This window comes from Macaca mulatta, chromosome 1 (genome assembly GCF_049350105.2).
Source record: "Macaca mulatta isolate MMU2019108-1 chromosome 1, T2T-MMU8v2.0, whole genome shotgun sequence".
Taxonomy (NCBI): domain Eukaryota; kingdom Metazoa; phylum Chordata; class Mammalia; order Primates; family Cercopithecidae; genus Macaca; species Macaca mulatta.
This window is the reverse complement of record NC_133406.1, coordinates 24395482-24415485: the sequence shown is the minus strand read 5'-3', so window position 1 is coordinate 24415485 and position 20004 is coordinate 24395482. Positions and strand designations below refer to the sequence as shown.

The 20004-nt window shown below is 40.7% G+C and overlaps 1 protein-coding gene across 3 annotated transcripts in view; it reads left to right on the top strand.

Annotated features, from left to right (window-relative positions):
* Positions 1–87: 87 nt before the first annotated feature.
* Positions 88–20004, top strand: part of TADA1 (transcriptional adaptor 1) — a 28537-nt gene continuing 8620 nt past the window's right edge. The window contains 8 exon segments of one of the 3 annotated variants that reach the window (NM_001261158.1): positions 88–196; positions 6506–6597; positions 6854–6919; positions 12146–12243; positions 13655–13864; positions 15753–15904; positions 17834–17996; positions 18399–19499. In NM_001261158.1, coding sequence (NP_001248087.1) covers positions 123–196; positions 6506–6597; positions 6854–6919; positions 12146–12243; positions 13655–13864; positions 15753–15904; positions 17834–17996; positions 18399–18551 — 1008 coding nt within the window. In that variant the 5' untranslated portion in view covers positions 88–122 and the 3' untranslated portion in view covers positions 18552–19499. 3 annotated transcript variants of the gene reach the window in all.

The window sequence follows — 20004 nt, the reverse complement described above, 5'->3', positions numbered from 1 at the left end:
TGGGGGCGGGGCTGACGGCGGCAGGCTTAGCTTTCAGAGCCAAGGCCTTCCGCCGCGTTGGTTTTTTGGTTGTTGATCGCGGTGGCCGGGCGGTCTGCGGTCGGGCTGAGACGCGCGGAGCAATGGCGACCTTTGTGAGCGAGCTGGAGGCGGCCAAGAAGAACTTGAGCGAGGCCCTGGGGGACAACGTGAAACAGTAAGAGCTGCCCCAGCGCAGCGTCCAGGCCAACACGCGGGTGCTCTCCTGGCCTCGGGCTGCCCGCCCGCCCCGGAGACGCCCGCACCGCCCGGGGGCCTGTGCAGCCTTGAGTCCGCGGCGGTGGGGCTTCGGGGTTTCTCCGGCCGGGGCGGGGCGGCCACCTGAACTCACCGCCCTGGAGGGACCGAGCCTCCTGGGCACCCGGGAGACCCCGGCGGGCGCCTTTGCTCGGGACTCTCTGCCCTGGGTGGGGCGGGAGAAGCGCACTTCGCACTCAAGGGCCTGCTGAGCAGGTGCGGGCCCCAGCGCGGGCCTGCGGGATGCGGGAGGCTGACTTGGGCGGAGTGAACCGGGCCCTGTGCGCCCAGCCAGAGGGCATCGCTCAGGGCGGCCCATCCCAGGAGGGCTTCCTGGAGGTGAAGGCCTGTTGAGCTCGTGTGATCTGCTAGGGATTATCGGTAAGCTCTTTTGACAGCAATTTCGTAAGGCAGACGGACCCTCTAGTGAAATCATAGTCATTGAATACTACAATTATAGTGATGATAGCAGTAGCGGACATTTAAACATTTTGAACTCACTAAATATATTATCTAATCCTTACAACAGATGTGAGGTAGGTACACTTGTTATTCCCATTTGACAGATGAGAAGACTGAGACACCTAGTGCAGATAAATAACTTCAAAAGTCACTGTCAGGATTGGGACCCACGCTTTTGATTCTCGACTGATTTCTTAGAGGGGCTGTGAAGGATCCCAGAGACGCCCAGCCAGACCTTCATCCAGGTTATGGCAGGGGACTTAGTGCACAGTCGGGTTAGATTCAGAATGGCCAAGGGTAAAATCAGTATCCAGCCAAGGCCAAAGCCAAACAGCGTAAAAGGAACCTCTGGGATACAAGGAAGAGTTTGGAAATTTTCAAAACGTTGTTATTACAACTTTATTTTTCAAAAATGTAGAAAGCAAATGTAAACATTTAAAATTATAGTGCCTGTGTTTTTGCTGCTAGATGGCTTCTGTGGTATTCTACACATTTGCATGACTCAATGGATGCACACTTTTAAATGATGTTGGTGGAGGAGCAATTTGGGAATACTTAATTTTTCTCCAATACTTTCTTTTCATCCTTCTCTGTTCTTTATTATTACTGGGTTGAAATTACTTACCTTGGATGTCATCCATGAATTTTGTAGTTTTTCCTTCATGTGAAATTTTGGGGTGGCAGAGTTGACAGTCTACTTTTCATCCTAATAAGATAGTAATGGAAACTATAAAAAGACTAGAATTAAAATCTAAACTGTTATTTTAGCATAATTAATTTTTGGTGAACATTTATTTACTCCCAGAGACATGTTACACTTTTTTTTTTTTTTTTTTTGGATTGGGGTCTTGCTCTGTGGCAGAGACCGAAGTACAGTGGCCTGATCACACAGTTCACAGCAACGTTGATCTCCTGAGCTCAAGAGATCCTCCCGTGCCGTGAGCCTATAACTGGGACTATAGGCATGCCCCACCAATCCTGGCTAAAGTTTTTTTTTCAGAGGCAGAGTTTTGCTGTGTTGCCCAGGCTGACCTCAAATCCTGGCCTCAAGCAATCCTCCCGCGTTGGCCTCCTAAAGTTCTGGGATTACAGGCATGAGCCACCACACCCGACTATAATGCTCCCCGAAAGTTATCTTTTAATATTCATGTTCACTGTGCTTATTGAATTAAATATTCTTACTTATTTTAATAGGTAAAATTGACAGCTTTCACCCTAATTACTATAGGTTTTTACTTTTTTAATACCGACTGATAAAATTTACCTTTTTTTTTGAGATAGAGTCTCGTTCTGTCGTCCTGGCTGGAGTGCAGTGGCATTATCTTCGCTCACTGCAACCTCCACCTCCTGGGTTCAAGCAATTCTCTGCCTCAGCCTCCTGAGTAGCTAGGATTACAGGCACCCGCCACCATGCCCGGCTAATGTTTGTATTTTTAGTAGAGACCGGGTGTCACCATCTTGGCCAGGCTGGTCTTGAACTCCTGACCTTGTGATCCACCTGCCTAGGCCTCCCAAAGTGCTGGGATTACCGATGTGAGCCACAGCGCCCAGCCAAAATTTACATTTTTAAGCACATAAGAGGCATTTCACTTTGTTCTATCTACAGTGTTTACAAATATTTGAAAGCGAATGTTTACATACCAAAATAAATCTGAAGGACCTGGTTTGTGTATGATTGCCTTTAACCCTGATTAGATGCAATGGTGACCTCTGTCATCCCATACTCATCAGTTACAGGTTCAGGGCTGCCAAAAGTGTTTTTGAAGTTAGCATTCCTTATTTAGGTTTTAAAGGCCAAAACCGACTATGTGATGTTGGTCAAATACTGATGCTGAAGCTAAATTTGGTACATCTGGAGCATGAATCCCCACTAAAATGCAATCAAAAGAAGTTTTTATGCCTGAAACAGTTAATGGTATGGTATAGTTCTAAATTTGTTTTTCCATTCTCTCATTGTTCTTTTCCCTTCTCCTTAAAAAGTACCTCTTGGTTAAATAGTAACACTGCTGTACTGTACAGTCATTTATTATATTTCCTCCATGAGCAATTTGCTTTGGTTTGCATAGCCTATTTAAGTGTGGTCCTTGGCAGTAGGCAAAACATACAAGGTTATGCACAGAGGCTGGATATGAGCTATTTGCTATGTATCCAGTGGTCTGAACATCCTTCATGTCTGACTGGTTGAGTTGTGTGCCCAAGCTGCTTCCAGGAAGACATGGGCTTTGCTAGACAACTCACTTTGTATGGTAGCCAGTAGAATGCCATGTTCAAATAGGTGCCTCGTTTCTGTTATCGATTTGATCATATGTTATTTCTTTATGTATGTATGTATTTATTTTGAGACAGAGTCTCACTTTGTTGCCCAGGCTGGAGTACAGTGGCGCGATCTTGGCTCACTGCAACCTCCACCTTCTGGGCTCAAGTGATTGTCCTGCATCAGCCTCCTGAGTAGCTGGAATTACAGGTGCCCACCACCATGTCTGGCTAATTTTTGTATTTTTAATAGAGACAGAGTTTCGCCATGTTGGCCAGGCTGGTCTTGAACTCCTGACCTCACGTGATCCACCCACCTTGGCCTTCCAAAGTGCTGGGATTACAGGTGTGAGTCACTGCGTCTGGCCATGATCATATGTTATTTAATATTCTTTAGATATATCCAGTGCTTCGTAGTCTGACCTACTTACACTTCTATCCATTGTCCTCACCTTCACAGGGATTGATTGACTTTGTTTTTTGGTATTTGTCCTTAATCCATTTGTGTTGCTATAAAGGAATAGTTGAGGCTGGGTAATTTATAAAGAAGTTAATTTGGCTCACAGATCTGCAGACTGTACCAAAAGCATGGCACCAGCATCTTCTGGTGAGGGCCTCAGGCAGCTTCACTCATGATGGAAGGTGAAGGGGAACCCGCATGTACAGATCACTTTTTTTTTCTTTTTTTTTTTTGGAGACAGTTTCGCTCTTGTTGCCCAGGATGGAATGCAATGGCACAATCTGGACTCACTGAAACCTCTGCCTCCCGGGTTCAAACGATTATCCTGCCTCAGTCTCCCAAGTAGCTGGGATTACAGGCACATTCCACCACACCTGGCTAATTTTTGTATTTTCAGTAGAAGCGGGGTTTCATTATATTGGTCAGGCTGATCTTGAACTCCTGACCTCAGGTGATCCACCTGCCTTGGCCTCCCAAAGTGCTGGGATTATAGGCGTGAGTCACTGCGCCCGGCCTGCAGATCAGTTTGTGAGAGGAAGCAAGAGATGGGGAAGGTGTCAGGCTCTTTTTTAACAACCAGCGCTTGGAGAATCTCTTGCAGGAACTCACAGTGTGAGCGAGCTCTCACTCATTACCACTAGGAAAGATCACACCAAGCCACTGGTGAGGAATCCTCTCCCATAACCCAAACACCTCCCATTAGGTTCCACCCCCACCATTGAGGATTAAATGTCATCATGAGGTTTGGTCAAATGTCCAAACTATAGCAGTATTGTTGAGGGAAACAGTCATTTGTCTGTGGCTATACAGTGAGTTAACACAGGGACCAGGATTGGAGAGCAAGTCTTTTAACTTTTGGTAGCTAGTTCTAGCTCTTTGGGCTAAAACGTTTGCCACTGGAGAAAATAGTTTGCATTATTTTGACAGAGCTCCATGGTAGAGCCTTGTTTTAGTTTTGGAACAAGTTCATTCATTCCAAATATATATCTGCTTCTTATAAAATACTGACATAGGACTTTTAAATAATAGAGTTTTTCTCTAGGTTACTATTTTTTTGTTGTTGTTGTTGAATAGGATGGGATAGGAAAAGACCTTTGTTTTTCTGTGGAACTTTATTTTATTTATTTCATTATTATTCCTGTCCTTTAAAAAATGTATAAAAGTGTCCACTGTTGGGAAGTTGCTGTTAATCGATTGACTAATGAATGTGCAGCTATCAAGTGGAAAGGGTACCAAGCTCTAGATCGGCACGTGTTTTGTTGTTGAGTGAAATGGGCCTGAAAGATGGCAGTGTCATGGGTTTTGGGCCACTTAAGACCCCATAAAAGCGATAGGTTTTCTCCTGAAAAACAACACAACAACAAACATGAACCCAAAGCTTTGCATGCAACTACATATGATCATAGTCAATTACATACAGAGATACTAAGATGACGTGAAGCTAATCCACACACAGGGGGAGTCCTGCCATGGGCATAATATGGCAGTGAAAATATTAAATCATCCCATTTAGAAATCTGTTTTTTTTTTTTTTTTCCTGTTAGGAACTCAAGTACTGAGTAATTTTTCATCCCATTCCATAAACAAGAAGCAGCTTCCTTAAGTACCAAAACAAGGGTTGTGGATGTGATGTGAAAAGTGACATATTTTACTCTAATTTCTAACACTCTTGTTAAAGTGTAAAAGGTTAAGTCATTTTTTTTTCTACCAGTTACCTAGTAATTTTTATTATTAGGTGTTGATTTTCACTTTAAAAACTACCAAGTTTCTCATATCCCCAGGCATTTTCTTTGTGCTGAGATGTTTAGAAACCCAATTTTTTTTTTTTTTTTCCAGCCAGTTAGATTGAAAGTTGAGTTTATCTGAAGGGAAGGATGTCACCTAAAACAAATATAAATGACTACTCCCCTCTCTGTTAAACACACACACTTTGAAATGTGAATCTGAAATGCAGGATTCTGGAGAGTAGGTCTGTTAGAAAGGTGACAGTGAGAAACAAAGGTATAGCTATAGTGTTGGGCTAAGTGAATCACGAGCCCAATTCTGTGACTACCTGCCAATTCCCTTTTATTTGTTTTGAGACAAGGTCTTGCTCTGTCACCCAGGCTGGAGTGTAGTGGTGTGATCATGGCTCACCGCAGCCCTGACCTCCTGGGCTCAATCAGTCCCTCCACTTCAGTCTCCCAGGTAGCAGGGACTACAGGCATGCACCACCATGCACAGCTAAGTTTTGTATTTTTTGTAGAAGGGGGTTCCGTCATGTTGCCCAGGCTAATCTCGAACTCCTGGGTTCAAGCATTCTGCCTGCCTTGACCTCCCAAAGTGCTGGGATTACAGGCATAAGCCACTGCGCTGGCCAGTCCCCTTTTAGGGAGGATTTTCCTTTCTTTGTTGGTATTCTGATTCCTAGGTGTATTAGTTTGCTAGGGCTGCCGTAACAAAGTACCACAGACTGGTTCGCTTAAACAACAGAAATTATTTTCTCACAGTTCTGTAGGCTGGAAGTCTGTGATCAAGATTTTGGCAGGAGGCCTCTCTCCTATAGATGACAGCCTTCTTGTTGTGTGTTCACATGGTTATTTCTTTGTATGTGAATGTGTCTGTGTCCTAATTGCCTCTTCTTATCTTAGGCACCAATCATATTGGATTAGGGCCGACCCTAATGGCCTCATTTAAATTACTATTTAAAGGCCCAATCTCCAAATACAGTCACATTCTGAAGTACTAGGGTTAAGGCTTTAACATAGGACTTTTGTGGGGGGACACAATTCAGCCCACAGAGCCAGGGAATGCAGAATTTCCTTTCCTGAGAGTTGGAGCATGTATGCTGAACTTGGGGAAGAAGCAAGATCTGTTCGTGCTGTAGCCCCAGCTACTCAGGAGGCTGAGGTGAGAGGGTAGCTTAAAGCCAGAAGTTCAGAGCCCTGATTGTTCCCCTGCACTCCAGCCTGAGTGACAAAATAAAACCCTGTCTCTAAAAAAAAAAAACACCAATTGAAAACAAACTGGAAGCAGCCAAATCTGTGGTTCTTAATATTGTTTCTGCCTCTACAGATACTGGGCTAACCTAAAGCTGTGGTTCAAGCAGAAAATCAGCAAAGAGGAGTTTGACCTTGAAGCTCATAGACTTCTCACGCAGGATAATGGTAAAATAATTATCTGCGGAGTTATTTTACTATTCTATAATTTTCCTAGATTTGTGGTAAAGTCTTTTCCCTTTTTAAAAAGTAAAATTTGGGTTTTGTGGTGTATAAGGTTATCTGAATCATGTGGATATTTAAAATTAAGTATAAAGCATGGCAGAATAGGAGATATCCAAAATCCTGACAAGCTAGACCAAAGTTGTGGTTTCCTTGTGTTGAAAATGTTTGAATTTGATTGTCACTGTCTTCCCTTTTTCAGTCCATTCTCACAATGATTTCCTCCTGGCCATTCTCACGCGTTGTCAGATTTTGGTTTCTACACCAGGTAAGGGAGTGGAAATACTTCCAGTGTGTGTCAGTCAGCAAAGCACTAGACTTTAGCTTTCTCTAATAGACACAGCTAGTGTTTGTAAAGCAGATGTTTTTGAACTGCTCAGAAGAAACATTTTATTAGGTAGATACAAATTCTTTTACAGAATCTTTTTCTTTTTTAAAAGCAAAAACTCTTTATTTTTGAGAAAAAGGTATGATTTCTCGTTTTTGATTCTTGGCATACATTTTAATTCTTTCCAGTAGAACCCAAACCTCCAGAACCCTTTTCAGTGTCATCCAAAGCTTGAACTTCTATTTCTGGAGAAAAAATCTGTTCACAAATGAGCTATGCAATGTGATCACCATTTTTGACACCAAACTTTTCTTTGCCAAAACTGAATAGTACAACACCAACATTTCGTCTATAATCTTCGTCTTATGATGCCAGCTCCTACATCAATAAAGTGTTTTTCAGCCAAGCCAGATGTGGGGCTTCTCTTTTCTGACACCCAGAAGGAAGGGCTATCTGAATGTTCATTGTCACAAGCGCTTTCTCCCTAGGTGGTATTGTGTAATCCTTGGCATGTCCAAGTCCTAGCCCCCGTGGACCCCTGGGTCCGGGCATGTTGTGATGGGAGAGCTGGGCAAGGCTGCTGTGTGTGCCACCCTCCCCCACAGGCCAGTTTGCTCAATGGGGGAAATGGTGGTGTCCTTCAGAAAAGGGCATGGGAGAGCCAGAAGGCAAGTGAGGAGATAGCCCTGGAACAAGAGGGCTCAGGGTGAGCACCGAAGCAGAGACTGTCCAAATATGCAGAGCCTTTGTAAAGCAGGCCATGTCCCTGTACTTATATCATATTGCCTTTTGGTATTGACTCCCCACTCAGCTACATTTTAGATTACGTAAGTAAATGAGAAGTGAGGAAGAGGATGGGAAGTCTGGATGAAGAAGGTAAGGGGGATGAAGAGAGGGCAATTGGTGTTAGGTGTCCTGTACCTAAGGGATACCTAACTTGAAAGGTGTCCGTAGCTTTCAGGAGGTGGAGGAACCCAGCATATGTTGGGAACCTGGACTTCCACTATGTTCTTAAGCAAGATAGCACCTGAAAGGTCAAGCTTCAGCTCCTGTGTTTGGCAGATTATTGGCAGAGAACAAGAGGCAGGGGATAGTAGCATGTTGAGGGGGTAGGTAGAAACGAAACCTGTCACTTTAACCTGAAGAGAAGATTAAGCTATAAGTCACCTCTTTCAACCATCTTAGTTTAATCAGTCAGAAACAAGTAATTAAATACATTGAAAACTTTCCTCATGATAAAAGTCATCCTGGACTTTTTAAAAAAAATTAGGCCAAATGATTTATTCAGTAGTTTTTTTGTTTCTAAATTGCAATTTATATCTATTCATAAGACTACAAAAGTTACCATTAGAATTGTGCTTACCAACTCCTGTTGTAGATTAAATGGAAATTTTTTAAGGTCTTAGGGTGATTCTGATAATCATATACTGAAAGCTTATGTTTTATCTATAAATGCCTGGTATTTTTTATCCTCTCTCTCTGTTTACTTCTCCTGTATGATAAAGAACTCACAGCCAGGGCATGGTGGCTCATGCCTGTATTCACAGCACTTTGGGAGGCTAAGGTGGGCGGATCACTTGAGGTCAGGAGTTGGAGACCAGCCTAGCCAAGATGGTGAAATCCCCTACTCTGCTAATAATACAAAAAAGAAAATTAGCAGGTGTGGTGGTTAACACTTGTAGTCCCAGCTGTTCAGGAGGCTGGGGCACGAGAATCGCTTGAACCTGGGAGGCAGAGGTTACAGCGAGCAAAGATTGTGCCACGGCACTTCAGCCTGGGTGACAGAGTGAAACTGTGTTCAAAAAAAAAAAAAAAGAATTCATGTAAGATCTCCTAACACCTCATTCGTTGACCCTCAAAGAAGTCGTTAATGTGTAGTAAACTGTGACCACTTGCTTGTGGAGTTGTATTAGAGAGCAGTGACTGCTTCCCTCCCCTTACCACACTCATCACCGCACATTCTTACACCGTGTCAGATTTTTGATGTGTTAGTTAATTTATATACAAGTAGACTTTAGCCATTCCTCTTTTGTGTCCAAAGTTAAATCATAATCTACTTTGTTGTATAAAATTTAATTTGATCAGAAAAGCCAATATTGTGAGGATTACATCTTACTTTTTAGGGAAGCATATTGTAAATGGCCATGTATGCAAAAGATAAATGGAGTGATCAGAAATAAAAACCCTGGTTGATAAGAGTCAAGAGACTTAGGTTCAATTGTAGGTTTTGCCACTAGCTTACATAATACAGTTACTTGGGTGTTCTCAACTTTCACATTTATAAAATAAGTACAGCAATATCTACCCTGTAGGATTATGAACTTACAAAAAAGTGATTTTAAAAATAAAAAATGCCAGCCAGGCTCGGTGGCTCAAGCCTGTAATCCCAACACTTTGGGAGGCCAAGGTGGGTGTATCACCTGAGGTCAGGAGTTCAAGACCAGCCTGGCCAACATGGTGAAACCACTTCTCTACTAAAAGTACAAAAATTAGCTGGGCGTGGTGGCAGGCACCTATAATCCCACGTAGTAGGGAGACTGAGGCAGGAGAATCGCTTGAACCCGGGAGGCGGAGGTTGCAGTGAGCCAAGGTTGTGCCACTGCACTCCAGCCTGGGCAACAGACTAATACTCTGTCTCAAAAAAGAAAGTGAATTAAATTAAAAGAATAAATAAAAATTGCCAAACAAGTGTTGAAGTGGTATTCGTAAGTATAGGTGGCTGATTTTAATTAGATAAAAACCTTTGATATTCTGAATGCTTGTTAATAGTTATTTTAAATGAAGAAGCATTTGGATTTTGAGAATGTATTCTTCCATTGAACACCCCAAATTTCTCAAAATGAAATTAATATTTGTTAGCAACAAAGAGAAGATTTCTATTAAAAGTAAAATATAGTTCTTTGTACCTCACAGTTTTGGATGGGTTGTTTTCTAGTTTTCTAAACTTGTCAGGAAAGATGATATTAATAATAATATTTGTTGAGTGCAGCATACTAGACACTTATATGCGTTGTCTTTAATCCTCACAACAATTCTGCAGGGTAGGTGTTAGCCTGTTTTTATAGATAAAGACACAAACTTCAGAGAAGATAAAACAAAACAAAAGAAAATAAAAACTTGCCTTAATCCTGGATGTGCTGGATCAAAACTGAAATCTAAGTGCTACTAAAAAGCCTTCCGTTTTGTCATGGTTAGGCCTTACCATGCTTTGCTTGGCCATACAGCAGCAGCTGGTAAACTCTGAGTTTGCAGGCCTGCTCCTTTGCATCATCATCTGCATGTTCAGCCTACTTTCCTATCATCACTTAGCATCCAGTTTCATTTATCAGGAAGAGATTTCTTGGGAAAATCATCTAAGATTGACTGACCTTATCAAGTGAGATCTGTGCATGCCAAAGATAAGAGGAACCTGACTTCCCAAACAGTTCTTTTTAAGCTGAGGAATCTGGAATATTTTTTTTGAAAGCTTTAAAAACGTTTCTTTCCAAAAATATCAAAATTGCAGGAACATTTTACTATGATTATGGGTGATTTTTTTCTTTCTTAAACATTTTTTTGTTTTAAGTGTACTATAGTGAGGTTGTATTCTTTTTTTTTTTTTTTAACATTAAACAATATACATTCATGGTTTAAAAAAACATCAGTAGCACAGAAGGTTTTACGATAAAAGCTTTTTCCCACCCCAGACCTATTTCCAAAGGCAACTACTTTTTGTTTTTTTGTTCTTCTGGTGGGACTTCTATAGCCCTCATAGTTGCTTAAATTTGTTTCTGGATATACTGATTTTAACATCTCTGTCTTATTGCTCTGTGTTTGAGATTTCCTCAACTCTTTTGGCCTTTCTGTTGAATGCATTCTTTAATTCAGCAATTTTGATAGCATCTTGTTTCATGGATAAACATGTTCTCAAAGTTTTCTGCAGATACCAGTTGGAAATTTTATCAGAATTCTTCTGCATTTCCTGTCTAGGACCTCTATTGTTTTGTTTTTGTTTTTGTTTTTTTAGCTTGCTCTTTCTTGTCATGTGAAAGAATATTGTCAAATATCTGGTGATTCATTGTTGTCTTTTTCATGTTTTAAGAATGAAGCATAAAACTGCCTAGAGACTTTGCTTTAGAGTGAGCTGACAGGAAGCCTACTGTTAAACTGGGGTCTCCCAAATTCCCGTATGCAGAGAGCTTTGCTGTAGGGTACCGACATCCATACCAACTACCTTAGTAAATCCCAGAAATTGTGTTCAGTTTAACTAGAGAAGAGTCCTTATTCCTCCCCACCTTCCTTCTAACCCCCTGCCCCAGCTATTACAAATACCCTGCTCTGTGTCATCTGTGCATGGGAATGAGCCTTCATGGGCCTGTGACCTGCAGTTGCACAGAAGGGCCCTGCACTTGGGTTTGTACCATCATTATCTTGAAATCCTTAATTTTTGAACACGAGGCCCAGCACTTTGATTTTGCACTGAACCCACTTTTGGGGGTGAGTGAATGGGTTTGTGTGGATGATTTAAGGATATAGACATTCCATTAATTTTGTTTTTAGCCTTACAGATCCCTCCTCGTTTCCACTCACTCACATTCTCCCAATCCAGGTTGTGGGTTTCTACCAGGCAGGTTGACGTGCTTCTGCCTCACTTGCCACCTTCCTTGCCTAGCCTAGGTTACAGCTTCCATGGGTCTGCTTCGTGAGTCTGCACCCTTTTAGTCCATCCTAGAAATGTGTTGACATCTCATCGTGTCTGCCACTCATTTTCCATTTTAATCTCTGTTGTGCAAGTGTGCCATTTACCTTCCTTACTTTCATATTTTGTAGCATCTTGGTAGAGGAGATAAATACATGTGCTAAGTTCATCATCTTAGATCAGAATTTGCTGGTCTAGTCTATAATACTACTACTGCTAATAAACAAAACACCCAATAAACAGTAATTAAAAATACAAAAAAATTTGTCTTCCTAAAAAAATTTTAGTTGCAGCTAGGAAAAAAAAATGTGATTTGAGAGGATTGATGATTTTATTTAGAGAAGTAGAAAGAGAAGATTTTGATTTAAGCATTCATTATTTATTTGCATTTCATGAGCATTCCATGCTTTTTACCCCAAATGAAAACAAACTTAGCAGTTATCAGTTGTCCTTATTTTTACTTATGGTTATATATTTCTGTCTCCTAGATGGTGCTGGATCTTTGCCCTGGCCAGGGGGTTCCGCAGCAAAACCTGGAAAACCCAAAGGAAAGAAAAAGCTTTCTTCTGTTCGTCAGAAATTTGATGTAGGTTGTTCCTTAATAGATCTTGATAATGACTGATTGAAGTACTGGCGTGTTGGGACTAGCTTTAGTTTTTAAATGAATATTAAAATACTGGTAGCAGAGTTGAAAAAAAGGGAGTATGATTTGGGAAGAAAAGGGTTTCAAGGATTGTGAGTTCTAGGTGTCTGAATTTTTATAGTTCTTGTTTGTTGCTTAAATATTAATGTTATCATTAGTACCTAATGATTTTTCAGTTATTCAAAACAATGCCTTTGTCTCTCCTCTTAAATATTTTTCTTGAATGAATAATGTTTCTTGGATGAAGACATCTGTCCCAAGGGCTCAGGCAGCGTGCAGGCCTTTGGTGGGATCTTGGTGATCCCCAGCTGGGCCCTGAGCCTTTTGGGGACTAATAGAGATGTCATGAAGGCATTTGGCTATAAAATTTGGAAGCATTTTAAAACAAATTGCTTTTTCCAGTATATATTTAGGGAAAAGAAACTTCCCCAAAGTAACCCTTTTGTAGGTTTATGGGGTATTGATAGCTTTATTGATTAGCATCAATAAACAATTACTTATTCTCACCTTGACTCTATGCTTTATATCAGTAAGAATCTAGAGGGCATCGGGATCTCTAGAGAGACATGTCTGATTTAAAAAGACATGTTCAATATAAAGTAGTTTTGTGCTTGGAAAATGGAAAAATAACCGTGTTGGTTTCATAATACCAATTTCAAACAGGGACAAAACATCTTCACTGCAAAATCTTTTATATTGGCCTTAAGCAAAAGCTACCGGGGCATATCTCCCAGTGGTGATGGAGAATATGAATGGGCTATCAGAATCTCCCAGGGGAAGGCTGAGATTTTATTAATGAAAAAGACTGAGATAAATAGTCATGACTATATCTTAGGTTCTGTGTTGAGAATTCTAAGTAGAAAATAACAGCAATTAAATAGTTACACTACATAGCATTATCTCGGAATATTTGTTACTAGATCTGCCATATTGGTTAGCTAGGCTTTTTAAGATTTAATTGAATCATTCATTATATGTTTGTACTTTTAGAACCTACTTACGGTTAGATTTAAAATGCTCTGACTTGTTTGAATATAGTTCTATACTTCTCCTTCTCCGTCAGTTATTTTTAACACAGTGCCATACATTCTGTGATCACCAAGGTATTAATTGAATAGAATAAACTACTATGCAAACTATCATTATTCCCCTTAATCCATGTCTTCATTATTACCTTGTATTGGATGTGAATTTGTGATTATTTGTGCATGAATTAACTTTTTTTCCCCTTAACTCCTGTGGTATAGTTTTGGTGGCATTAATTTGTAGGATCTCAACTTCAATACAGGAGTTAACTTTTGTGTCTTGTTTGCCACTGTGATGAGTAATTTTTAAAAGTTTTTCTTACTCATAGCATAGATTCCAGCCTCAAAATCCTCTCTCAGGAGCTCAGCAATTTGTGGCAAAGGATCCCCAAGATGATGACGACTTGAAACTTTGTTCCCACACAATGATGCTTCCCACTCGAGGCCAGCTTGAAGGGAGAATGATCGTGACTGCTTATGAGCATGGGCTGGACAATGTCACCGAGGAGGCAGTTTCAGCTGTTGTCTATGCTGTGGAGGTTGGTTTGTGTTGGCAGAAATAATCTTACAGGTTGAATGTGATAGGCTTGTTTGTGTTGTTTAAAGTCGGTATTGCAAGAAAAGAATCCAAATGTCACTCTGATTTCACAGAATTGTCATTGTTGAAGTTTTCTGGTTTTTTTTTTTTTTTGAAACAGCGTCACTGTCTCCAGGCTGGAGTGCAGTGGCACGATCATGGCTCACTGGAACCTGGAAATCCTGGGCTCAAGCGATCCTCCTGCCTCAGCCTCTCAAGAGCTGAGACTACAGACTTGCGCCACCATACTCAGCTAATTTTTTAAACAAATTTTTGTAGGGATGGGGGTCTCTCTATGTCGTCTAGCTGGTCTCGAATTCATGGGCTCAAGTGGTCTTCCCGCCTTGGCCTCCCAAAGTGCTAGGATTTACACGTGTGAGCCATACCACACCTGGCTGAAAGTTGTTTTCTTTTAAGAGGAGAAACTCATTACAATCCAAATAATTGTCTTCAGGTAATAGACTAAGCTTTTCAGAAAGGTTATTTATGGCATAACTCTTCTGGTTGATCTGATGTTTTGTCAACAGGGGAACAGTTTTTAAGGAAAGAAATGAAATTGAGAATCCTAAAGATTATAGTCACTTGTTTTTGCTGTGATACAGCACCGAAAAGTATTAGTCTTGGCATCTGAACAGCAGGATTCTTATCTCTGCACATGATTTCATTCGTCTATTCATCTTATTCATTTAGTTAGTTGACAAAACTAATTTGACGTTGAGGTCTATAGTGCATGGGTACAGTCAGGTGACATTGGATTTTTAATTCTCTGAGCCCTATTTTCTTCATCTGTACCTCAAAAATAATAACAGCTGTCTCATGAAGTTATAAACATTAATATAAGTTATAAACATTAATATATAAGTTGGTGCGCAAACCAACTTAAATAGTACAATAACGTCTTGATATAAGTGGATTTTCCTTGGTATAATTGAAGCACCCTGCCTGATCCTGGCTCCCCTACAATGGTACCCTATAATGGTAGCCTGGGACGAGTTCTGTCACTATTTTCACAGGCTTCCTGAACCTTTTCTTGTGTACTTGGCTCTCATGAAAGTGAAGAGAAATCAAGTACCTAATTTATTTTGTGCTTATTTCCTATATATCTGTTGTTTATGTGGCTTTTGAGAGAGCCAAGGTTCTTTTCACGCAAGGATTTTGGTTCCAATAATATCAGATCTTAAAACTTTTTGTCCTATTTTAAAGTTTCAGCATAGTTTGTCTCTTTTTAAAAAGTCATTTTTGCTCACGCCTGTAATCCCAGCACTTTGGGAGGCTAAGGTGGGTGGATCACCCAAGGTCAGGAGTTCGAGACCAGCCTGGCCAACATGGTGAAACCTCGCCTCTACTAAAAATACAAAAATTAGCCGGACCTGGTGGCGGGCATCTGTAATCCCAACTACTCAGGAGGCTGAAGCAGGAGAATTGCTTGAACCTGGGAGGCGGAGGTTGCAGTGAGCCGGGGTTGTGCTACTGCACTCCAGCCTGGGCAATAAAGCAAGACTCCATCTCAAAAAGTCATTTTTGTGTACTTCTTTTAAAGCCATCTAAAAATCATTTTTGAGAGAGAAGAGCCAATTTAGAGATGTAAAGACTTGTCAAATTTCATGTATAGCAAGCCCATCTTAAAGAGAACTATTAATGACAATAAGCATGTCCCCCTCTTTCCCATACCCTCCTGCTCTTTGGTGTGGCTCTGTGGCTCTTCATATGAACGTTCATTTGGTTCTAGCATATACTAACCTATTGTGCATCTCCGTCTAAATGCCAATAAATGTTTTTTGGTCAATGGAAGTTTTATGATTTTCTTTTAAAGAGGCTATCATGCTATTTTTCTTTTCTTATTTTTATAGAATCACCTGAAAGATATACTGACATCAGTTGTGTCAAGAAGGAAAGCTTATCGGTTACGAGATGGCCATTTTAAATATGCCTTTGGCAGTAATGTGACCCCGCAGCCATACCTGAAGAATAGTGTAGTAGCTTACAACAACTTAATAGAAAGGTAAATGAAGTTTCTTGTGATTTTCTTCCATCTTTGGTAGTTGTTTATACTCTTCTTATGTGTAAATAATTAATTGTTAAATAATTGTGTTTTCGTAGGTTTAAAGTACCTTTAATAGGAGTACAATTTTATTTTTTTAAGTCTGATACTTGCTTGAGATCTAGTGAATTATTTTGGTACTCCTTTTATGAGAAGTGAAGTTGCAGAGTTTGGCTGCTGCATGTGGGTTTAATGTGCTTGTCCCCCCATCCCCCCTCCCCAACTTTCTTAGGGGGAATGGAGTAGTGCATAGGCAGTGCATCCTGAGGGTTCCTGAGGGGCATCACCTGCCCAGTGGGGAAGTGAGCCTGCTTTCAGTTAGAGGCAGGGCCTGTGATTGTTGGGTCACAACTGGGTGTCTTGGTGGTAGGAGGAGGAGGAGTGGTAGGTGTTACTCCAGGCCCTCATCTGGCTCTTGTAGGCAGAGCTCAAGATAGTGGCCTGTGCCTGGTGTCATCACATTGCTTTTGGCCTCCTGCTGTGCAGACGTGGTCTCTCAGCTCACCTCTGGGATTCCTGTGTCCTCTTCCCATTGAGGGCTTCAGGATGTCTGTGTGTCCTGAGTCACCCCTTTGTGAAACAGCCTGGATTACTTTCATCCCTGTGTTGTCTTTCTTATCCTTCCATCTCCCTTTGTCCTCCACTTTCCCCAAAGGGAATTCAGTCTGAATTTTAAACCTTTGAGAAATAAAAAAAACACAATAATATAATTTTCTTTATGGTTACTGAAGTGACTTGAATTTCTGGGGATTTGCTGGACTTTGCATATCTGGTTAGTTTGGGAGAAGAGAGGTACAGAGATAACTGGGACTTGCAAGTTCAGAGAAAAAAGTATGTATGACTGGGAAGGCTGGCAGGGTGATTGGTGAAGTGACAGGAAGGGAAGGCAGGAGGTGTAGGTGAAAAGCTAAGAGAGTTGGATAGAGAAAATGTTGATACCACATGTGGGAGTTTGTGCCAGTGCCCATTTCATGACTCTGAAGACCTTTACAGGGGTCATGGGCCTATTTTAACCCATCTTAAATTGGGTTCACTGTTTAGATTGCCATATGTGGTGATTTATTGTCTGAATCCCATCCAAGCGTATCTGTTTGGGATCATTCTTCTCTAGAAAAAAACAAATCCCCAAAAGTGGCTCCTTGTAGTGGGTGATGTTGGGAGCAGCGTCTGGCCCTGGCGGGACTCCCAAGCCCTCTCTGCCCTGCTGGCTGGTCTCTGAGGGCTTTTGCCTCTCTATTGGCCACTTGTTACTCTAACAGGGCTGCTTTTGTCTGATGCTTCAGTCCCACGCTCACGTTCCACTGTGCTTTCCTCTGAGTTACTGCTTTACTCTTTTGTTTTACCTCTTGATATGTCCTCAGCATTGTGTAGGTTATCTCCTACTGGGTTATGAAGTAAAACCCATGTCTGATTTCTCAGTTTGTATCTTCCTCTATTTTGGGAAATTGGCAGGTTCCGAATTAATTTTCCCCACTCTCCATTTTTGCCTGTTGCTTCTGTGCTATGTCTTCTTTTCTTCTCATTTATTTTAGAACGAGTTGTCTCCAGTACCATTCACCTCCCTCTGTTTTTAATGTTATATTCCTGTAGTTAAGGTCTATTAGTTTTTTCAACTAGAAGCTCTTTAAGGGTAGGAAACAATTTTGGTTCAGTATCCTGAGCTAAGTAAGTATTTTACCATTGTGGAAGAAGGAGGGTAAATGTAGTTGCATTATGTTTTATTTCCAGCCTTTACACATTAAAATTACAGACTATTCATATCTACAGGAGTAGACATTGAATGGATTTCTAATTCAATTAAATATATTTTTAATAAGATTCTAGCAGGCCACTCCTGTCCTTGTTTGGTTGTCTCCATGCTGGGAATATTTCTGAAATTTGTATTTTCAGCCCTCCAGCTTTTACTGCTCCCTGTGCTGGTCAGAATCCAGCTTCTCACCCACCCCCTGATGATGCTGAGCAGCAGGCTGCACTCCTGCTGGCGTGCTCTGGAGACACACTGCCTGCATCTTTGCCTCCAGTGAACATGTATGACCTTTTTGAAGCTTTGCAGGTAAGTCTTGGCTCCTTAAAGTTTACCTAGATTTATGGATAGGTTAAAAGAGTCTTTAAGTCTACAAAGGTACTCACTGTTTTTTTTCCACTTCTTGGCTTTGTGTTTTTCAGTTTTGTCTGTTATAAAAGCCATTATTAACACTAGCCTCATTTTTCAAATCCTGAGCCCATCTTCTATCTCCCCAATAAAGAAAGAAAAGAAAAAAAAATCCCTCGTTCTCCTATTCCTGTTTCAGAAGCTTATTTCCTTATCTTATTATTATTCAATTGGTGATTCATTTTAGTGTCTGACTGAAAGTTTATAGATGTGTGTACATTTTGTTGATCTAAACCCTTCTATATGTCAGAAAAATAAGTCTACTGAAGTATAATTGGAGACGCGTTAATTTTTTAATCCCAGGTACACAGGGAAGTCATTCCTACACATACTGTCTATGCCCTTAATATTGAAAGGATCATCACGAAACTCTGGCATCCAAATCATGAAGAGCTGCAGCAAGACAAAGTTCACCGCCAGCGCTTGGCAGCCAAGGAGGGGCTTTTGCTGTGCTAAATTAGGATTTGAGGGTGTGGGACCCTCACCAAATTCATTGATTACTGCAAATTGAATGTTTTTGGGGTCCACATTTCAAGGCTGAAGTGTATAGTGTATATATAACCTTTCCTATGGAAATGTGACATTGAGTACATTTTGTGTTGCTATTGTGAAGCCATTAATATAAATCTTTGGTAATGACCCATATTTCTATATGTGTGTATGTTCCCAGTTGTGGGAGCAGGCACTAACGAAATCCTGTGCCTGAAATGGAGATATTTAGGTACCTGAGGCTTAGTGTCCTGTGGTTTGCATGTAAGATAGATGACATCGTAAAACAAAGAAGCTGTTATAACTTAATCCCCCTGATCAGCAGGATATCTGTGTGTTCAGTGACGTCATACATTCTGTATCTAGTAGTCTTAAAATTTCTGCCTTTCTCCTAAAGAATGTGTTCTTGCATTTTGGTTGAAATAACCTACAGTGTTAACAATCAGATACCTCCTTTAGTGACCAGTTTAATTTTTAATAGCTATAGATAGCCCCTGAGAAATTTATCACTATAACTCCACAGGAAATATGACATGGAAATGCTCTGTGTATACTAAACAAAATAAAGTCCCTCTTTGCATTTAAAACCAAAGTCAAAACAATACTCTTGTAATGCAGTTAATTAACTTTACGCCTTCCCATGACTCAAGTTTTGTTAAATAGGCCCAAAAACTTTGATTGGCAGTTTCTTTGGTTAATTATTCCTATAGAATGTATTTTAAGAAATCTATACAAATTGGATATATGCTTGGTAATTCCCCAGTTTCTAGGAGGTACCTGTTTCTACCGTTTCAAGTGATAAAGTGAAAATAATTTACATTCGACAGTGTTACTGATAACAAACCTACTTTAAGAGATATGTTGCTTTTTACTTAAGGGATAGTGTTGATAGATAAATTAGAATGTATAGATAGGTTTGTCTCGGTCTAAATAATGGCTGTATAGATATGTATATATGGTTCACATATCTGGATCTGTGTATTTGATTTTGTACTTTAAATGTGACAAATAAACCTTTTGGGAGAAAACTTTGTTGTTTATTAAACATTATAAGGAATATTGCCTTCTACAGAAATATGAAAATTGTCTGCTTTATGAGGGCTTGGCAGAGACTTCTCAAAATAATGTACTAGATGAGAAAGATTAAAAAGCAGATTCCAATTAAGGTATGCCATTTCTTTTCTTTCTTTTTGAGATAGGGTCTCACTCTGTCACCCCAGCTGGAGTGCTGTGGTGTGATCACGGCTCATTGCAGCCCTGACCTCTGGGCTCAGGTGATTCTCCCATCTCAACCTTCTATGTAGCTGGGACTACAGATTCGCACCACCATGCCCGGGTAATTACAAACTTTTTTTTTTTTTCTAAAGACAGGGTTTTATCATGTTGTCCAGGCTGGTTGTGAACTCCTAAGCTCAAGCAA